This window comes from Bidens hawaiensis, unplaced genomic scaffold (genome assembly GCF_021521415.1).
Source record: "Bidens hawaiensis isolate Kalapana, Puna unplaced genomic scaffold, B.hawaiensis_p1.1 tig00018835_1, whole genome shotgun sequence".
NCBI lineage: Eukaryota > Viridiplantae > Streptophyta > Magnoliopsida > Asterales > Asteraceae > Bidens > Bidens hawaiensis.
Window position 1 is genome coordinate 322,775 of NW_027492859.1, and position 19,570 is coordinate 342,344.

At 36.6% G+C, this 19,570-nt stretch overlaps 2 protein-coding genes across 2 annotated transcripts; both read right to left on the minus strand.

Annotated features, from left to right (window-relative positions):
* Positions 1–1,275: 1,275 nt before the first annotated feature.
* LOC143557115 (F-box protein MAX2 homolog A-like) lies at positions 1,276–3,313 on the minus strand. Its single transcript, XM_077046266.1, has one exon. The coding sequence runs from the start codon at positions 3,305–3,307 to the stop codon at positions 1,310–1,312; it is 1,998 nt and encodes a 665-aa protein (XP_076902381.1). The 5' UTR covers positions 3,308–3,313; the 3' UTR covers positions 1,276–1,309.
* Positions 3,314–13,244: 9,931 nt separating this feature from the next.
* LOC143557114 (uncharacterized) lies at positions 13,245–15,269 on the minus strand. The gene has a single exon (XM_077046265.1). The coding sequence runs from the start codon at positions 15,267–15,269 to the stop codon at positions 13,245–13,247; it is 2,025 nt and encodes a 674-aa protein (XP_076902380.1).
* Positions 15,270–19,570: the final 4,301 nt, after the last annotated feature.

Genomic DNA, 19,570 nt, shown 5'->3' on the forward strand with positions numbered 1-19,570 from the left:
GTGTTTGATTGGACCACTTTGACTCGAGAACGAAAACGATAATGATTGAACGCCATATGAGATTGATATGATCCATGTCTCATTGTTCAATTGGTGTCTTTTACGGAAAGGATAGATGACAACGATTACTATAATTTCATTATCTTGCAATAGTGTATTCCAAGATCTTTTGGTTAATGAATTTAAAATGTCATAACTTGTTGGGGGCAGCCATGTGTAGCTAGAGCACCGCTGGCTGTCATTGTTAAGGAACTTAACCAGAAACCGTCCAAGTGGGAGACTGTTGGATATTGTGGACCGGTTCAGTTAAGTCAACGTGGCCGACAAAGTTACGACCCGTAAGAGTTACACCTTGGGTAACGAGCATAAAATCCGCTTAAGTAGTTAACCGGTATTGATGAATAAATAACGGGATTATTATTTATACTAAATATAAATAATAAAATCTTAGAGATTATTTATTAGATAAATAATAAACATGGAGCGGGCTTTTTAAACGAGAGTTGTATCGAGTTGGACCTGAGGCACGATTAATATTCATAATCACAACTAGAAGATTATCTATATATATAATCTTATTTATGTGTTTAAAGTGATCAAGAAAAGGGTTTTCTTGGAGATACGGCCGAGAAGTCCAAGAAAATAGGAGGCATAAAGAATTAAAGTTGGTGCCTTCCAACTGTTGATCTCGAACTTCCGCTGTGACACCGCCAACAGCCAAGCGCCACTTTATTTGTTGCTGCTGTTGCCGGATACTATTGTCTACTGCCGCAACTTATCGCGCACCATTGTTCGGCGCCACTCGTTGCTCCCGTTCGTTCGTCTCGTTATCGTCCCTCTCAGTGTCTCAATCGGTTAATCATTAACGAGGTATTATTTATCTCATCAGTAGTTAACAATTATCTCATCTGTACGGTTCCGTTAAATGGTGATTACTTGTTTTATATTCCGCTGCGTATTCTGTTATTAATATGATTAATAATTAAGAAACCAATACTATTAAACCGGGTTTAAAAGTTAAACCGTTGACTGATCACCACTGGAATCCAACAGGTATGTAGGTTGTCAAAGTAATATTTACACTAGTGATGGACATTTCACTTTAGAGATTTATCTAAACAAAATAAAGTTTGACAAATATAATAGCACATAGAAGATTAAAATCAATCAAACATACATGAAACGTGTTAAATCAGACTTAATACTCCTTATTCTTCACATATCTCAAATTCGACGCATCTTCAAACCACCATCCACCATCATATCCTATAGCAAAAACCTTCATCACCACCACCATCCACCATCAATTTCAATCAAGAATCCGCCTCCTATTCAACGCATCTTCAAACCGACTACATGAATCCGCCCTCATCTCCGTACACATATCATTTTCAGGCGCGGGATAATAATCCTCCCTTAACTGCACATCTCTCAAATTCGGTATCCGCAACAGAAACATCAAAAAATGTTCATGAGCCGTACCATGAATAAACAACTTCCTTAACATCAAACATTCTTGCAGCAATCCAGCAGCCGGCAAACTCAAACTCCTCTGATTCACATCTCGATCCTGTGGTGGCCAGTAATCCAACTCAACCAACCCCAAATCCCCAATTCCAAACAAATAAAACCGCTCCCATAAACTCAAATCCATCTGACCCGATGGGGCTGTATGCGCATACCCAATTGTATCACCACAGTCAACTTTCATCTTTGATAGTTTCGGGTATAATCCTAAGCATCGTAGCCCAAATTCTCGTTCAGCTGGCTTTGAAAAGTGCCTACAATCACCTTCAACTTTGATGTTAATTTCTTCAAGATTCGGGCAATCTTCAAGCCCTGATGATAATAATGGTGTTAAAAGCTCACCAACTGTAAACCAAAGGGACAAATGCTTCAACTTCTCCCATGATCGAGCTTCGTTTAGATCGAAATCAAGCTTTTGTTTCTTCCTTTTGTGATCAATTTCAATTTCAAGATCATCAAACTGGTCAAGATTGTCATCCCAAATGCAATCAATGTGAAGCTTCTGGATCTGATTTTGAATCGGCTCCAACGCTTTGAGAGACGATCGGGCGCCAAGATTCTTGCAACACGAGATCTTTACATGGATTAATGTTCGACTTAGCAAACAAACAAAAGTTCTTAACCCACGAACCGTGATATTCTTGCATCCTTGAACTTCAAATTTCGACAAGTTGGAACAGCCTCTCGCGATCGCAATCAACCCCATATCAGTCAAATCAGCTACGTTTCTGATCGATAACGATTCGAGCCGGTGACACAAAGCTAACCCGTCTAGTTTAGACCCAACCGGCATCGAAATCCCGTGAAGGTTTCCAAGCTTCAAACACTTGAGGTTGGGGCATTTGGTGGTTAATGTCTCTAACGCAGGACCAGTGTTCCTAATATTATTACAAACATCCAATGTAAGCTCTTCCAGTAACGGAAGACCGGAGAGCATTTCAATCAACGTCGCAACCGTGATCCCCGCGTCATCCTGAGCAAAATCCTGCGTATCAGGATCCGCTCTCGCATTCACCAAAGCCAACGGATCCGCAAGATGAAGTAACACCAATTTGGGGCAATTCACCGCAACTGAAATTAGCGTTCCGTCACCAACAGATCCAATATACCGTGGATCAAACATGCAAGTCATCAACAATTTCTTCAAATTCGGACACGAGCTAGTAATCTCCTCGACTTCCTGACCCCTAAAGCCTTCCGGAAAAGCCGGGTTCAAAAGATTTAAAGCGGTAAGCCTCGTGGCAATCTTGGCGTTAGATTTTAAAGCCGGGGGGATATCATCCGTCCAGCAATAAAAGCGAGAGAGATCCAAGACGTCAAGAAAGTTTTCAAAAATGGGAATATCCGATCCAGGAGGCAGCTGCGGCGGGCGCTGGTGCCAACGCACCAGCTTGACCTGCCGCAGCGCGGGCCACTGAGGGGCTAACGCGTGGACAGCAGTTGGGTTTCGGGAGTATATAACAAGGGACTGGACATTAGGAAAAGACTGTTTTAACAGCTGGGCAAAGAGTGTGGAGTCGGATCCGGAGAAGAGCGGGTGGCCCCACGGGGAGAGGAAGGAGAGGTCGAGGTGGGTGATGGATCGGAAGCACGAGGGGAGCATGAAGAGGTCCCGGGCGTTGCCCCGGAGGGTCAGGTGGGTGCGGGTGGATCGGTCCACGTAGAGCCATTTTTTGGAGACCAAGGAGGCGGAGTTGCGGGTGCGGACGTCGGAGATGGCGGCGATGATGCTGAAGAGGATCACGTCAGGGAGGTCGTTGATGCTGGATGGTTGCGCCATTTTTGCTACTATTGGGGTTTCGGAGTTTGAGATTGATGGGTACTGGATTGGATATCTACAGAGACAGAGTGGATAGGAATGACGAGTTGAAGATAATATCAGAAAACGACATTCTTTTTTTTTTTTTTTTTTTCTTTTTTCTTTCTTCCGTTTTCTATTATGTAATAACCAGGTTAGATTACGTATTACTCACGATAGGAAATATAAATAAAGTAAAAAACTATTATACACAGTACGCAAATTCAGTTATTTTATGTAATCGAAGGTAATAGCCCGCGTTACACATAGTGAAAAATATAACTCTTTTTTTGTTATTATGTATAACTAGGTTAGGTCACGTGTTACACACGATAGATAATATTATCTACGCAATTCTAGTCTTCGTTCGTGATCATGTTTGGGCGAAACTTGTAGAGGAGTGGCTGTGAACGGGCTCTTCCCCCCTTTCCATTGAAGTAGAGAGGGCTTCCTCTTCTGCCATTCCGGCCTATTATAGGGATTTTACCGATGCTGAAGGTAGCTTGTTTACCAAGCAACCCACTTGAGAAGTTGGTCCCTAGAAAGAAGCGACGAGGAAGCGAAGTAAAAAATTATTATACGATGTACTCAAATTCAGTTACTTTAGATAATAATAGGTTATAGCTCACGTTATACACGGTCAAAATATATATACTTTATATATGTGTATATATTATACAATACAAATTCAACCGTCTTACAAAATTAGCAATAAATAAAAACTAACATCTACTTCTACTATTATAATAAACAAAAATGATGATTACACCACAAATCCCCTTATTGGCCTAATAGCTTGTCAAGTGGCACCTCTATCTTTTAAGCTTTAATTCCTAAACATTCTGATTTAAATTAAAATAAATAAATTAAAACCTTCCTTAACAATAAAATGGCGCCTTATCTCGTATGAAAATCTAACGCTCCAACCTATTGAATTTCAAAACCACCGTTCAACATTGTACAGTTCTTTATCATTATTAATGTTTTCAATTTGGACGTATACATATACTGTATGTAACTTTTATATGAATAGATGGCAAGATTAGGGGCCAAATGTGAGTTAAAGATTATTAATTATGTTTTGGGGAAAGGGTAAATCTTTTTAAAATTTTCCTTTATACTCTTATCTATATAGTAATATAGTATAATTAGCTTTGGATTTTTTTGAAAATATGTCTATCAACATTAGTGAAATAATGAAAATTTAATGATTAGGGTGGAAAAGAGGAACTACTTACAAGAAGGAAACTATGATACATTTGGGTAATTTGGGAGAAAACTTTTATCATATATAGTTAATTTGTTGTTGTTTCTTTATGCTTTTAATTACAGCTACACTTCATGTTCCATATGCATACGGTTTGGCAAAGAAAATTTATTTTTTGTCAGTTCTTATGAAGGTTGCAACATTTCCTTTGTCGAAGAAGCAGGTATGTTTTGGTCCAACATAAAATAAAATGTCACCCACTCATTTTACAACTAGAATGGTTGGATTTATATAACGGAATTATAAATCTATAATGCCAAGTAGAATATGCAATGGCTATGCGATTTTTGTAACCACAAATAAAAGCTATCGAGGAATGATATGTTGGTGATCAAGTTACATTTTTGTCATATCCTTTTGAACTAATTCTTCAAGTTTTAAATAAGAGAAACAGTTTGTATAATATGTTTAGATATAACTCCTAGTCATAGAATCGTTTTGGTTGGATAACGGATCTATGGTTTGAAAATCTAGATGAGTTCATTCAATGAAATAACCCATGAAACTTACGACAAAGTAGACATAATGCCAAATTACATAATTACATATCAATATATAATAAATATTCGGTACACTTCTTAACAATGAACCATCTTTGAGGTTGGTGATGAGTGTGAAAAAAGAGTTTTTGTTATAAATAAGAGGAAAGAGAGAAATTTGAAAGAATTAAATGGACTAAACTACTCTCACGTGCAACGTTTATTAACAAAATTTAATTGGGTTATTATTTTGGACCAATAATAAAAATCAAAGTTGATGGTTAAAGGTGTTGCATGCAAGTTTTAAACATTAAAGATCATGGATAAAATTTTACTCAAAACTGTTACGAGCAGTGTAGAGAGAGAGAGAGAGTGAGAGAGAGAAACAAACAGAATTAGGTATCAATTTCATAGATGATCCCCAATTACAACAGAGTTAGGTATATAACGAATGTAACAGACTCGTCAACTATTTACAACACAGACCCTCACTGTTATTACATTGACACAACGACCCTTCCTACTTTCAACAATTACAAAAGAACCCTCTTATATTTTCTATTTCGTATCATTACACCCCGCCCAATTAAAGTCTTGACCTCAAGACTTAAATCGGGAAAACGTAACTTGAATTCTGCAACATCTTCCCAAGTAGCCTCTGAAACTGGAAGCGAATGCCAATGAACCAAAACTTGCATTGAAGCCCGATGACCTTTTTTGTACACTCGTTGTTCTAGAATTGCAGCATGTTTAAACTTAAATCTTGCTTCAACAGGAATGGGAATAACCTGTTGAGGTGGCCCGTTTGCTCTTTTTAACAGTGAGACATGAAATGTGTGATGAACTTGAACATCATTTGGAAGATCCAATTTGTAAGCCACTGGACCCATTCTTTCAAGCACCAAAAATGGGCCATAGTACTTAGGAGAGAATTTTGAAAATTTATTATATCTCATAGTAGATTGACAATAGGGATGGAGCTTAACAAATACCCAATCACCAATGTCAAACACTCGTTCAAAATGATGTCGATCTGCCAATTGTTTCATTCTATTCTTAGCCCGAAGTAAAGACTGTTTAAGAATAGAAATCATTTCTTCCCTATCACAGCATAACTCATCGACTGCTGCCACTCTAGCATCTTTAGGAATATAAGGTATGAATAAGGGTGGTGCATACCCATATAAAGCCTGAAAAGGTGTCATATTGATGCTTGAATGATGGCTAGTGTTGTACCACCATTCCGCAAGGGATAACCATTTACACCAATCCTTCTCTTTACGCATAACATACACCTCAAGTACGATTCTAAACATCTGTTTACAATTTCAGTTTGTCCGTCTATCTGTGGATGGTAGGTAGAGGTGGTCAAAAAAACCGGTTACGGAACCGGTTTGGCCGGTTTAACCGAAAACCGGTTTTTTAAAAACCGGTTTTTTTAAAAACCGGTTTGACCGGTTTACGTAACCGGTTTACGTATCGGTTATAAGTTTTGGACCCAAAACCGGTTTTATAACCGGTTATAAAAAAAACCGGTTTTTTTTAATAACCGGTTATTAAAAAACCGGTTAACCGGTTTTTAAAATAACCGGTTATTACCGTTATAAAAAAAACCGGTTAACCGGTTTTTTAATAACCGGTTAACCGGTTTAACCGGTTTTCGAACGTTACCAAACGGCCTTATAGCCGTTTTTTTTGTGTTTTTGACCGTTTTTTAGCCGTTTTTTTTTTGTTTTTTTACCATTTTACCCCCACAAACATCTATATATAGTTTAGGTTGGGTATTGGTTAGATCACACTTGATTATACAACTCCAAAAGCTCTAAACGTTTATTTCATACGCGATTATACAACTCCAAACGCTCTTCTTTCGTAGTCGTTTATTTCATACTCGAGTATACCACTCTTAATTCGTAGTCGATTATCATGGCCTCCCAAAGTGCTGCTTCATCGGTCAACATGGGTGCCTCGAACACGGGAGAAACCGTCGTTCGGGTCATCCCCACGAAACGAAACCAAGATATTTGGCAACATTTCGACCTATGCGAAATGTCTAACGGAACCCAAAAAGCTAGATGCAAACATTGTTTGAAGTTTTATAACAAAGAAGCAAACTCCAGTTTAAGAGCTCATGTAGAAAAGCCCTCTTGCAAGGTCTTGAAGGACGAATCCGGAAGTAGTTCGCAGCCGGAGATGACGAATCAAGGAACGGTGTTTACGTACGACCTTGAAGCGGTACGTCAACAGTTTGGCAACTTTGTGATTCAACAATCACTTCCTTTCAACCACTTCGACAACCCTCAATTCACGCAGATGATGCAAACGTATGTTCAACCACGCTACCAACACGTAAGTCGTTCGACCCTTAGAAGAGATATGCTTAAAGCATGGAAAAACGCTAAATCCGAACTAATTTCATACTTTTCAAACTTACAAACTGGTGTGAACTTAACCACGGATGTGTGGTCGGTACCTAATGGTTCGCCCGACTCATACATTTGTGTGACGGCTCATTGGGTTGACCCCCGGTCGTGGCAAATGATGAAACGAACCGTTGCGTTTCAATTGTTTGATTACCCGCACACGGGTAGAAATATTTTTAAACTCTTGGATAAAGTCATTCGACAATACAAGATTGAAGATAAAATCTTTTCAATATCGTTTGATAACGCGTCCAACAATACGGCCGCGGTTGGCCATTTAAAATTAAAGTATAAACCTATCTGTGATGGAGCGTTTTTTCATAGCCGATGCATTGCACATATTATCAACTTGGCCGTGCAAGATGGGTTAAACGTGATCGAAACGCAAAGAAACAATTTTAAAAGAATGTTACGAGATGTTTTTAGCAACAATTCAACATTTTCAAGATACAAAAAATTTTGTGAAGAAGCTAACTGTCAATGGTTGGGGCCTAATTGGGATTGTCCAACAAGATGGAACTCGACTTGTGAAATGTTTGAGAAAGCCATCCAACAAAAACAATCGTTAATTGCGTTTCATCAAATTTTGTCAAATAGGGGTAAATGTGCACCGTACGATCCTAGAAACTGGTTATTGATTGAGATCGTTACGGAGGTTCTTCAAATTTTTAAATCTTGCACAAGTAGTTTATCCGGGGTTTACTATCCAACAAGCCCCATTGCTTTACCAAAAATTGCTGTCATGTGCACAAAGTTGAGTGACCTTCATTGTAGGGGTGCACCTTATTTTGATATGGGTGTAAAAATGAAAGAAAAATTTAAAAAATATTTTCAAGAACTACCCGCTGTTTTGACCTGTGCTGCTGCGTTAAACCCTTGCATCAATGTTGGTGGTGTTGAAGCTTTAATAGAAAAAATTTGTGATGAGCTAGGGTTAAACGACGATCAAAACCCCTATTATAGCCAAACTTTAAAGAATGATTTCAACACCACCTTGGCAAACATGTATGATGTTTACCTTACAAGATACGGGTCGTCTTCCCAAATTCATGACTCGTTAAGAGCTGTTGCCCAATCCCAATCCCAAACCGACCTTGAAATGGGGATGTACTACATGATTTGGGAAGACGCCGGTAAACGTCAAAGGGTAAACACCCCAAGCAGTGAACTTGGAAGGTATGGTGGTACCAACTTTGTGAAACACATGACTCCGGATGAATTTAGAAGTCTTGATTTGCTGGCTTGGTGGAGAGGTAAAGAGGATGAGTTTCCGATCCTCGCCGCCATGGCCAAAGATTTACTAACGGTCCAAGCTTCCACGGTAGCTTCGGAGTCTGCTTTTTCTGTTTCTGGCAGGGTTATATCGATTAGGAGGACTCGACTCACTCCACCAGCTGTAGAGATGTCGATTTGCTACAAGGATTACTTGGACTCTTTAGACAGGGCACAACATCAACGCTCACTCGAGGGGGAAATGGACTATGAGGCGGCCTTGTATGAAGACGAGGTCAATCAAGGACACACTCAACCAATGACCGATGAAGAAGCCGCGTACGACGATTACCTAAGGAATAGCTCGGGATCGGGTAGCGAAGAAAATGAGTAACAAACATCAACTTGTTAATGTAATCGTGTCTAAGCATTCTTTAATGTTTGTATTTTTGAGTTACGAATATGCGATAACGATTTAATGTTTGTATTTTTAATGTAAAAGCTATAAATGAAAGTTATGTGTTTTTAATCTTCCAAGCAAAGAATGCTAACAACGAAACCCTAAACCCTAAAGCAAAAAAAAAAAAAAAAAAAAAAAAAAACCGGTTAACCGGTTAGACCGGTTTTTAAAAACCGGTTATAAAAAAACCGGTTTAATAACCGGTTCTAACCGGTTTCTAAACCGGTCCAAACCGGTTTGGCCGGTTTGAGTTTTCAGCAATAATAACCGGTTAATAACCGGTCCGGTTATTAACCGAACCGGTTTTTTTCTGGATAAAAAAAACCGGTCCGGTTAAAAACCGAACCGGTTTTTTCAAAAAAACCGATTTGTGCACCTCTAATGGTAGGCAGTAGATAAAGCTAAGGTGACTCCATGTAACCGTGTGAACTCCTTCCAGAAGTTGCTCAGAAAAATTGGATCTCTATCCGAGACTATAGTGTCGGGCCACCCATGCAACTTAAACACATAGTCTAAAAAAACTTGAGCTACAGTTGTGGCTGAATATGGATGGCTTAATGGAATGAAGTGAGCATACTTGGTAAGTCTATTCACCACTACAAAAATAGTGTCTTTACCTTGAGATTTTGGCAGTCCACCAATGAAATCCATTGATATGTCTGAAAAGATGAATTTTGGAGTGTCCAAGGTTGCAACAAACCAGGACTAGCCACATGTTCAGATTTAGATCTTTGGAAGACTTCACATTCTTTGATAAATTGTCTGACATGTTTAGAGACCCCTTTCCATGTAACAAAGTCTTTAATTCTCTGCAAGGTTGAATGGACACCTGAGTGACCAGCCATTGGAGTTGAATGACAAAGGGTAATTATGTCATTTTGCAGCTGATCATCTTTGCCCACCATTAAACTGTTACCTTTGATTAATGTAACATCCCGAAATTTCAAGATAATATTAATTATATTACTTAATAATAGAGGGAAAGTTTACTCGGGTTATCAGGAAATAAATAAAAGAATAGGAGTTGGTATGGGTCGGGCTAGTGTCGGGTAATGGATGTGGGTTATGGACTTGGATTAATAGAGATGGGTTAAATGAGAATGGGCCTTAGGTCCATGGGATTTCAGGGATATAAATATCCCCTAAACCCAAAATATCTTTCATTATTCACCAAACTCCCTAACACACACACCAAGCACACCCAAAACCGCCGCCGGCCGGGCCGAGAAAGAAGGAAGGATCGAGCGAGGTCCGGGTAAGAGAGAAAGATTAGTGGTGATACCAAGATAAACGAGATCCAAACAAGCTCAAAAGGTATGATTCTTGATCTTGGAAGTTTAAAGATCCGAGCTTTTAGTGTATAAACGACCAAAAATGGTCGGGAAGTGTAGTGGGTGGTATTGAACCTTAACAAGGGTGTTAAAATCGCCCGAAATGTTGTTCAGAAACCGAAACAGCGGACATCTGGGCAACTTCGCCTTCATCTGGGCAACTTCGCCTTCATCTGGGCAACTTCGCCTTCAAGCGATGAACTTCACCTGCAAGCTAAGTTCGCCTGATGAACTTCGCCTGCAAGCTAAGTTCGCCTGATGACAAGTTCGCATGAGGTTTAAGTTCGCCTGATGATAAGTTCGCCTGGGTTTAACTTCGCCTAAAGCTAAGTTCGCCTAAGGTTTAACTTCGCCTAAAGCTAAGTTCGCCTGAGGTTTAACTTCGCCTGAAGCCAAGTTCGCCTGAGGTTTAACTTCGCCTAAAGCCAAGTTTGATTAGAAAATAAATTATTAAGCGATAAGTTAAAGTAAGCTAATACTAGGCCACCAGATTAGATCAGACGAGTATTGATACGTGTAACTTGTACAGTCAGCCGAGCTCAGATAGAGAAGGGATTTACAGCTATCAGAAAAAGAAGCAGAATTCAGGTGAGTTTCTAGCCCCATTTATGTGTTATGTTTTCGGGGCTGTGTGCATACTCAATATGTTTGTTAATACACTTATCCTAAGAGATAAGTGTATGCCTTATATGGATAATGTGAAATATATGAATGATTGCTTGATGGTACGTGATCGATCTTCGGATATTGCACGTACTGTCAGGTTGCAGCGCTAAGAATAAGGTAAGTATGTTATGTATGTTTATGTGTATGAACATGATAGAGATAATAGAAGAAAGAAATGATAACGTATGGTTGTATGGTTACGAAGAGGGTTCCGAGCCCTAGTAATACTCGAGGAATGTAGGGCGTAATGCTCTTTATAACGTAAGATATGAAAGTAAGATAATACAAAAGAAAGTAAGAAAGTATGAGCGAAAGGATATAATTTTATGTGTATGCCGTGTATGGTATATGTGATCGATACGATTGATTGCTTGACGGTACGTGAACGATCTTCGGATATTGCACGTATCGTCAAGGGAAGTGACTAGCCCCTTACATGGATATTAGATAATAAAGTATAGTGTTCCTTTTATGGAAGGTATAGTGTTCCTTTTATGGAAGGTATAGTGTTCCTTTTATGGAAGGTATAGTGTTCCTTTTATGGATAGTAAAGTGTTCCTTCTATGGATAGTATAGTGTTCCTCCTATGGAAATTATATATGGTAGGGTAATGGTTCTTTTAATAAATATTACGTGACGATCCTCCTATGGATATTTATACAAGGTTAAGGTAGTAATATGTGTCTTCGGATACGGGAAGTAATATATGAGAATAGATTGTATGTTGCCTGATTAACTAGAACTCACTCAGCGTAGCTGACTTTTAGTATGCACGCAGGTGAGTCTATTACAGAGCTAGCAAGAGGATGATGCATGGCATGGATTGAACGGCTGGCATCTGAAGAAAGAAGTAAAGATGTTTTGAATATAAGTTCTGTGTTATGGTATCAAAGAAAGGATTTAATGTTTTGTAACAAATGATTGATGTTTTATATTCCGCGAAAAGTTTTAATAAACTCTGATTTTGAAGGACTGTGTTTATGAGTAAATCCGACGCTAAAGTAGGGCTACCGGGTTCGGGGCTTTACAATTAAGGTATGACCGGTCCATTTATAATTTCTAACTAACTGCCCTTCTTTTAACCTTGCAATAATATTCTTGAGCTTCTCATCATTGGACCATGTAGCTTTAATTCTATCAAATAGGGATTCATCCAATGTAGACAAGGAGATAGCTAGAAGAGTGGACCCCTGTACTCTTGACAAGGCATCAACAGCCAAATTTTCACAACCTTTTTTGTATGAAATTTCGTAATCATACCCCAACATTTTAGACAGCCAAACATGTTGCAGAGGTGTAGTGACCCTCTGATTAAGTAAAAACTTTAAACTTTTTTGATCAGTTTTTATGATAAAATGACCCATGGATAAGTAATGATGCCACTGCTTGACTGCAAATAGGATGGCTATCAATTCCTTTTCGTAAAATGACCAAGTTAGTTGTTTTGGTGAGAGCGCTTTACTGATAAAGGCTATAGGATGCTGATGCTGCATAAGAACTGCACCTATACCTTTCGCTGAGGCATCTGTTTCTAACACAAAGGGTAGGGTGAAATCTGGTATAGCCAACACAGATGGAGATATGAGAGCTTGTTTAAGTTGGTTAAACGACATAGTGGCTTCATTCGACCATTTAAAAGAATCTTTCTTAAGAAGATCAGTTAAGGGTTTTGCCAATATGCCAAAAGATTTGATAAATCTTCTGTAATACCCTGCAATTCCCAAAAAACCCCTCAATTGTTTAATGGATGAAGGTATAGGCCAAGCTTGAATTGCTTCTACCTTTTTAGGATCAGTTGAAACACCACCATTGGAAATTATGTGGCCTAAATACTCAACATTAGTGCCACCAAAACTGCACTTAGATTGTTTAGCATACAGCTTATGCAACTGAAACAGTTGGAACATCTCCTCTAAATGTACCAAATGCTGATCCAAAGAGCTGCTATAGACCAAAATATCATCAAAAAACACTAGTACACTCTTCCTCAATAATTGATGAAATGTTGTGTTCATCAATGACTGAAATGTAGCAGGAGCGTTTGTGAGGCCAAATGGCATCACCAGAAACTCATAGTGTCCCTAATGAGTTCTGAAAGCGGTTTTATGGATATCAGCCTCATTCATTCTTATTTGATGGTACCCGAATCTAAGATCCAACTTAGAAAACACTTTCGCTCCCCCTAATTCATCAAATAGTTCCTCTATCAAAGGAATAGGGAATCTATTTTTTATAGTTGCATTGTTAAGCTTTCGATAATCAATGCATAGTCTCCAAGTATTGTCTTTTTTCTTAACCAAGACCACTGGAGCAGCAAAAGGACTAGAGCTATTTCTGATCACCCCTGTATCAAGCATTTCTTGAATAGATTTTTCAATGATATCTTTTTGCATTGCCTGATACCTATAACTTTTTTGATTAATAAACGTACCTTCATCTTGCAATGGTATTTTATGGTCACAATCCCTATGGGGTGGTAAACCAAATGGAGTTTTGAAGATATCTTCATATTCTTGTAAGAGTGAATCCAACTTAGGTTCTACCATAGCGTTTGTTATAGTAGCAGAGTGCTGGAATTGACTGTTTTGCCCTTCAGAAGTGTGCAGTTTAATACTCAGTAATTGAGCCTTAGAAACATCTCCTTTATGTAGCAATTCATGCATCTTTATGTTGGAACATAAAGAGACATTATTATTATCACAACCCTTAAGCTGATGATCTATACCATCAATCTTGAATTGCATGGTGAGATTTTTGAAATTCCACACAATATTGTCAAGATTGAGTAACCATTGCACACCCAAAACCATGTCATAGTTTTCAAGTGGAATAACAAATACATCAGCTCTGAACCACATACCTTGCATAGCCCATTGAAAATCCGGACAAATCTTAACACAGTCTAACTGATTTCCATTGGCTACCCCTACCGTCATACTCCTAATCTCTTTTAGAGGACAGTTTAGTTTTTTGGCTAAATTTTCATTGATAAAATTGTGTGTTGATCCATAGTCGATTAATACATGGATTTGTCGTGTTCCTACAGTACCCATAACCCTCATGGTGGAATAGGAATGAATTCCTATTAGAGCATCAATAGAGATTTGAGGCTCTAAATTGATGGGTTCACAAGGTGTAACAGGTTCATGTGTTTGAATGATCTCTTCGTCATTTCCTATTACTTCTAATACAAACAATTGTTTATTCCTACAATTGTGTGTTGGAGTGTATTTTTCATTACACCAAAAACACTCCCCTTTGGATCTCTTATTTTCCATCTCTTTACTAGATAATCTTCTGGTTGTTAATTTTTGGCTAGTAGGTGGAGTAGGAAGCAAGGGTAAATGGGAGGTGTGAACTGGTGGTTTGACAGTAGACAATGGTGTAGGGTTAAGGGTAGAACTGGAATTATTAAAAGGTTTGGTATAGGTTTTAGGCTGATATGAGACTTTTAAATTGGTTGCATTCTGCTTCTTGGCAAGCAATATTTCAGGTTTTAATCCTTTAAGAAAAATACTAACAACATATTCTTCAGCTATTGTAACCCTAAGCAAGTTTTCATCAAATTGGTCACTAAAATCTTCTAATAATCCGGTTTGGACGGTGGAAATGAGAATACCCATAGCATCATTGAAAAGAGTTGATGAAAAACGGTCAGTAATGGTTCTTGAGTACTCAGACCAAGACACAGTAGCAATTTGTCTGTTTTTGATGAAGTTATTATGCCACTTCATTGCTTTACCCTCCAAATTGATAACAGCATAACGTACCTTGTAATTTTCAGGAGTCTCATCGACATCAAAGAAATGTTCGCATTTATAGATCCAGTCCTCCACTTCCTCTGTACCGTTGAATTTGGGGAATTTGATTTTGCCTAATCGAAACAGTCTTTCTGTTCTTGAGTTATTGAAATTTTGATTCGCCGTCTGATTTGCATCTGGATTGCTTGTTGAATTGTTGTTGTTATTTACCAATTTGTCAAGAATTTGACGAATGTCGGTGAATGACTGCTCAACCTTCTCAACGAACGCGTCAAACTTCAACAACGATGTGTGATGATCTCTAAGGGTTTTATCGACTTCTGCTTGACTTCTTGTTGTCGTCATCGTGAATTGAACGAATACTGGTACGAATTGGAATTCCGGTGGAAAGAATTGAACTCCGGTGATCAGAATTCAGAGATAGAATCGAAAATCGAAATCGCGAGCCGAGGAATCGACTGCTTTGATACCAATGTTACGAGCAGTGTAGAGAGAGAGAGAGAGTGAGAGAGAGAAACAAACAGAATTAGGTATCAATTTCATAGATGATCCCCAATTACAACAGAGTTAGGTATATGACGAACGTAACAGACTCGTCAACTATTTACAACACAGACCCTCACTGTTACTACATTGACACAACAACCCTTCCTACTTTCAACAATTACAAAAGAACCCTCTTATATTTTCTATTTCGTATCAAAAACACTGGACCTTTTGTGGAATTCTCTTTTTAAACAAAAATATTTAGTACATTAGTTTACACTCAAACAAACAACGTGGTAACTAATTAGTAAAATTTCCATATTAATCTTGAGTATTTAATTAAGTAGATTTTTCATCTTTGTTAGTTTACGCTTGATTATTTTTGGAACCATGGAGTAATAATTGGTTTTAAAATTTTAAGTTAATTTTATTTCAATACATTTTTTATAGTCCGAAGGAACAATGTCAACTTGAAACTACGCATGATTATACAAATTGAGGTGAATAAATTCTTCAAAAACTATTTAATAGTGTTCATATTCCAGGTATAATAATATGTAATTAAAAATAATATAAACATTGTTTCATGATGACTAATAAAGTTATGTGACGAACTAACAGCCTCAATTGTTTATAGTAGCTAGGTGAGGTTACGAGGTACACATCATTTCCTTTATTTCTCCTCATTTCTCACGTTTGTGTCATCTTAGTGCCAACTCAGTTTTTTTCCGTCGTTTAGCCTCACCCTTCAAGGCTTCAATAGTTCGCCCCCAGTTATGGTTTATTCCCCCTCATTATCCATATTCTCCATCATTTCAATTTATTTAATATAAAAAGAATTAAGAAAATAAAAAACAAAACAAAAAAATGATGGGTGGATGAGGCCATCAACCTCCAAATGACGTGAATGACCACAGTCTTTGGGTGTAACGTGATGCATGAAGAAGATTCATGCCATATAGGACCATTTGAGGTTGGTAAATGACCCACACTCCTTAGGCTGACCATCTAGTAATCAAAAATTGGCACCATACTAATTAAAGTCATATATGTACATATTGACAATCTTACATTAGGCCATGCCAAGTAATAAAAATTGAAATATTTGATTCATTAAAATTAATAACAGTAATTGTATATTTCTTTTTACAAAAGCCTACGAATCCTCACGAGTAACGACAATACCTATGTTGATTGGTCTTTATATAGTTCTTTCAAATGTTCCGGATAATCTAACTTTTGTGATATATAATCCATACAATATATGTTATTAAAATCATATTGTAAAATGACGTTTTTTAATTATACCACTTTTGGAGCTTCTAGATACAATCTCTTGTGGCAGATATAGTCATATAGAAAGCAAAGAGAGCAATTTGTGCTACCTTTTTTTTACTCTCGATGGTATCACAAATGTATCGAAGGGAGCAGAAAGCAGATAAAGAAAGCAAAGAGAGGAATGAGTCAAATGGAAACAATCAGGTAGAAAGTACCTAAAATTTTATTTTTAACTAATAGTAAACTTTACAATAAAATATATGGTTTAAATAAAATACAAAATGAAATTAACGTGCTAATTGTGAGAATCAAGTATAATAATTATATATACAAGTAGATAATTATGTAATTACATCATCGAGTAATCAAATATACTAATTATAAATACAAGTAGAGTAATAATTTAATTTACATCATAGAGTAATTAAATATTTACTCTACTTGTATATATAATTATTCCACGTGATTCTCACAATTAGCACGTTATTTTATTTGTACGTTAACATTTCTCATAAAATACAAATGTTGTATATAAAAAAAATATATATATCAAAGAAATTCTAAAATCTCATATTTTCGTAATGTAAATTTATTGAACCTTATAATACATCTTTATATTCATCCTTCAACATGTTTGATGTATTTCACTTCGTGTGAGTCAAATAATTTTATTTGTTCCAACCCGTGTTGCACACAGGTATCTAACCATGTTACCAAACATGTTAAAACATTATTCAATCAATATGTTAACGTGAAATGCTTCATGATTTGGAAGCGATGATGAAGAATTTCTTATGGGGAGGTAATGAAGATACTCGGAAGATACATTGGGTCGCATGGAATGTCGTTACCCGTCCGAAGAAAAACGGTGGTTTGGGGTTGTCGAATTTGTTTGATATTAACAAAGCTTTAATCTCTAAATGGCTTTGGCGTTATAGGACATAGATAAAATCACTGTGGAATAGAATTGTAGAGGTCATTCATAATTCTAGTAGAAAATGGGAGGTATATTCTGTGAAGTGTAGTCTGCCTAGTGTTTGGTCGAATATAATTAAGGAGTGAAACAAGTTGAAGGTGGACAATCTCTCTTTAATGATCTTATGAATTCTTCAGTGGGAGACGGGTCATCGGTGCGATTTTGGTTAGATCGGTGGGTTCCAGGTGGTTGTCTAAAGGACAGATTTCCAGATCATTTTGCTTTAGACGTCGATAAAAGTTGCATGGTGAAAGATAGATTGAAGATGGAGGGTTCCGTGCTCTTATTGATGTGGTCTTGGAAGAAATATCCGACCTCTTTTTTTTTTGAACTGATACATTTGCAAGAGCTGATCGATGTTGTAAAGGAGGTGGCTATAAAGAAGTCAGAGGATTGGTGGAGTTGGGACGGTGACCCAGGGGTTCCTTTTCAACTTTCAAAAAAAACATGAAAACACATACACAACATCAATTAAAAGAAAACACAAACACAAGATGATAGGTCAGGTCAAAATACCAAAATAGTACTTAAATTAATATTAAAAACATCATCTCAACATAAAATATATTAGAGTTATGTAAAAATAAATTACATCAGATAAGAAAGTTACATCAAATAAGGAACTTCTGAGCATTCGTTGAGTCATGCATTTGAAAAATATATAAACATATTATAAATTAATTTACACAATATTTTATGTAACTATGTATATTATATACATACCGGTAAGATTGTTTATAATAAGCTTTCAAAAATTTCTTTATTAATCACATTTGTTGTTTAATTGATAATATTAAATTCTTTGTCTAATATAATTATTTTAATGCCGTTTTTAGTGTTCACTCTTTATAAAACAACATAAGTTGACAGTTTGTAAAAACTAGCTATGGAATTTGATAAAAGACATAGATGACATCAACAACAATACGCCAACACATGTCTAATATAATTATTTTAATGCCGTTTTTAGTGTTCACTCTTTATAAAACAACATAAGTTGACAGTTTGTAAAAACTAGCTATGGAATTTGATAAAAGACATAGATGACATCAACAACAATACGCCAACACATATTTAACATGATAATAATAATACAAATGGACAATATGGTACCAATTACAAGTAAACTGATAACACACAACATTCACCTCTTTTATCCAAACAATATGAACTTTTAAATGAATGATCAAGTTTGTATTGTGGATCTCTTGGAACTGTTGACTGTAAACATAAAAACAATTCAACTGTAAAATGTTAGAAATACAAATTAAAATCAAAATGAACATACAAAACCTAATTTAAAACGACAAATATAATAAAAAAAACATGTTTTTTTGTATGGAAACCCATAATAATATGAATCTACAGAAAATATAACAATAAGAAATTGATATGTACAGCTAATTTAATATTTGAAAAACAAAGGGAAATTTATATCAGTAATTCGTTGAAGAATTACATGGTTGCCACATAAAATTGAATTTTGGATGTAGTTGTGATGGAATGATTTTCATTATATCGAATGGTAAATTACATAGTGACCGAAAAAATAATTTTAAATTTTGGTCTTCCATGGTAAAAGTAAAAATAATTTGAAATAACTTGATTTATGTGAATACTAATATTAATAAATTATGTGAAGTTGTTATGTTTAATAATATTGACTAAAACATATGTGAAGAATGATATTCTTAAATGACGATACAACGCTTATTTAATTTTAAGATACATTAATTATTAATTATTAAAAATTATCACTACAAAAAATATTGGTATTTAGGACTAAAAAATTAGTCTCGAATACTACCAAAGCAGTCCCTAATGTGCATTAGGGACTGATTTTTCCAGCCACCAGCCAGTCCCCTATTTTTAGTCCAAGATATTAGTTTTAGAACTAAAATCAGTT

Coding starts and splice junctions, on each gene's coding strand:
- LOC143557115 (XM_077046266.1), bottom strand. CDS start 3,307: ATGGCGCAACCATCCAGCATCAACGACCTCCCTGACGTGATCCTCTTC.
- LOC143557114 (XM_077046265.1), bottom strand. CDS start 15,269: ATGACGACAACAAGAAGTCAAGCAGAAGTCGATAAAACCCTTAGAGAT.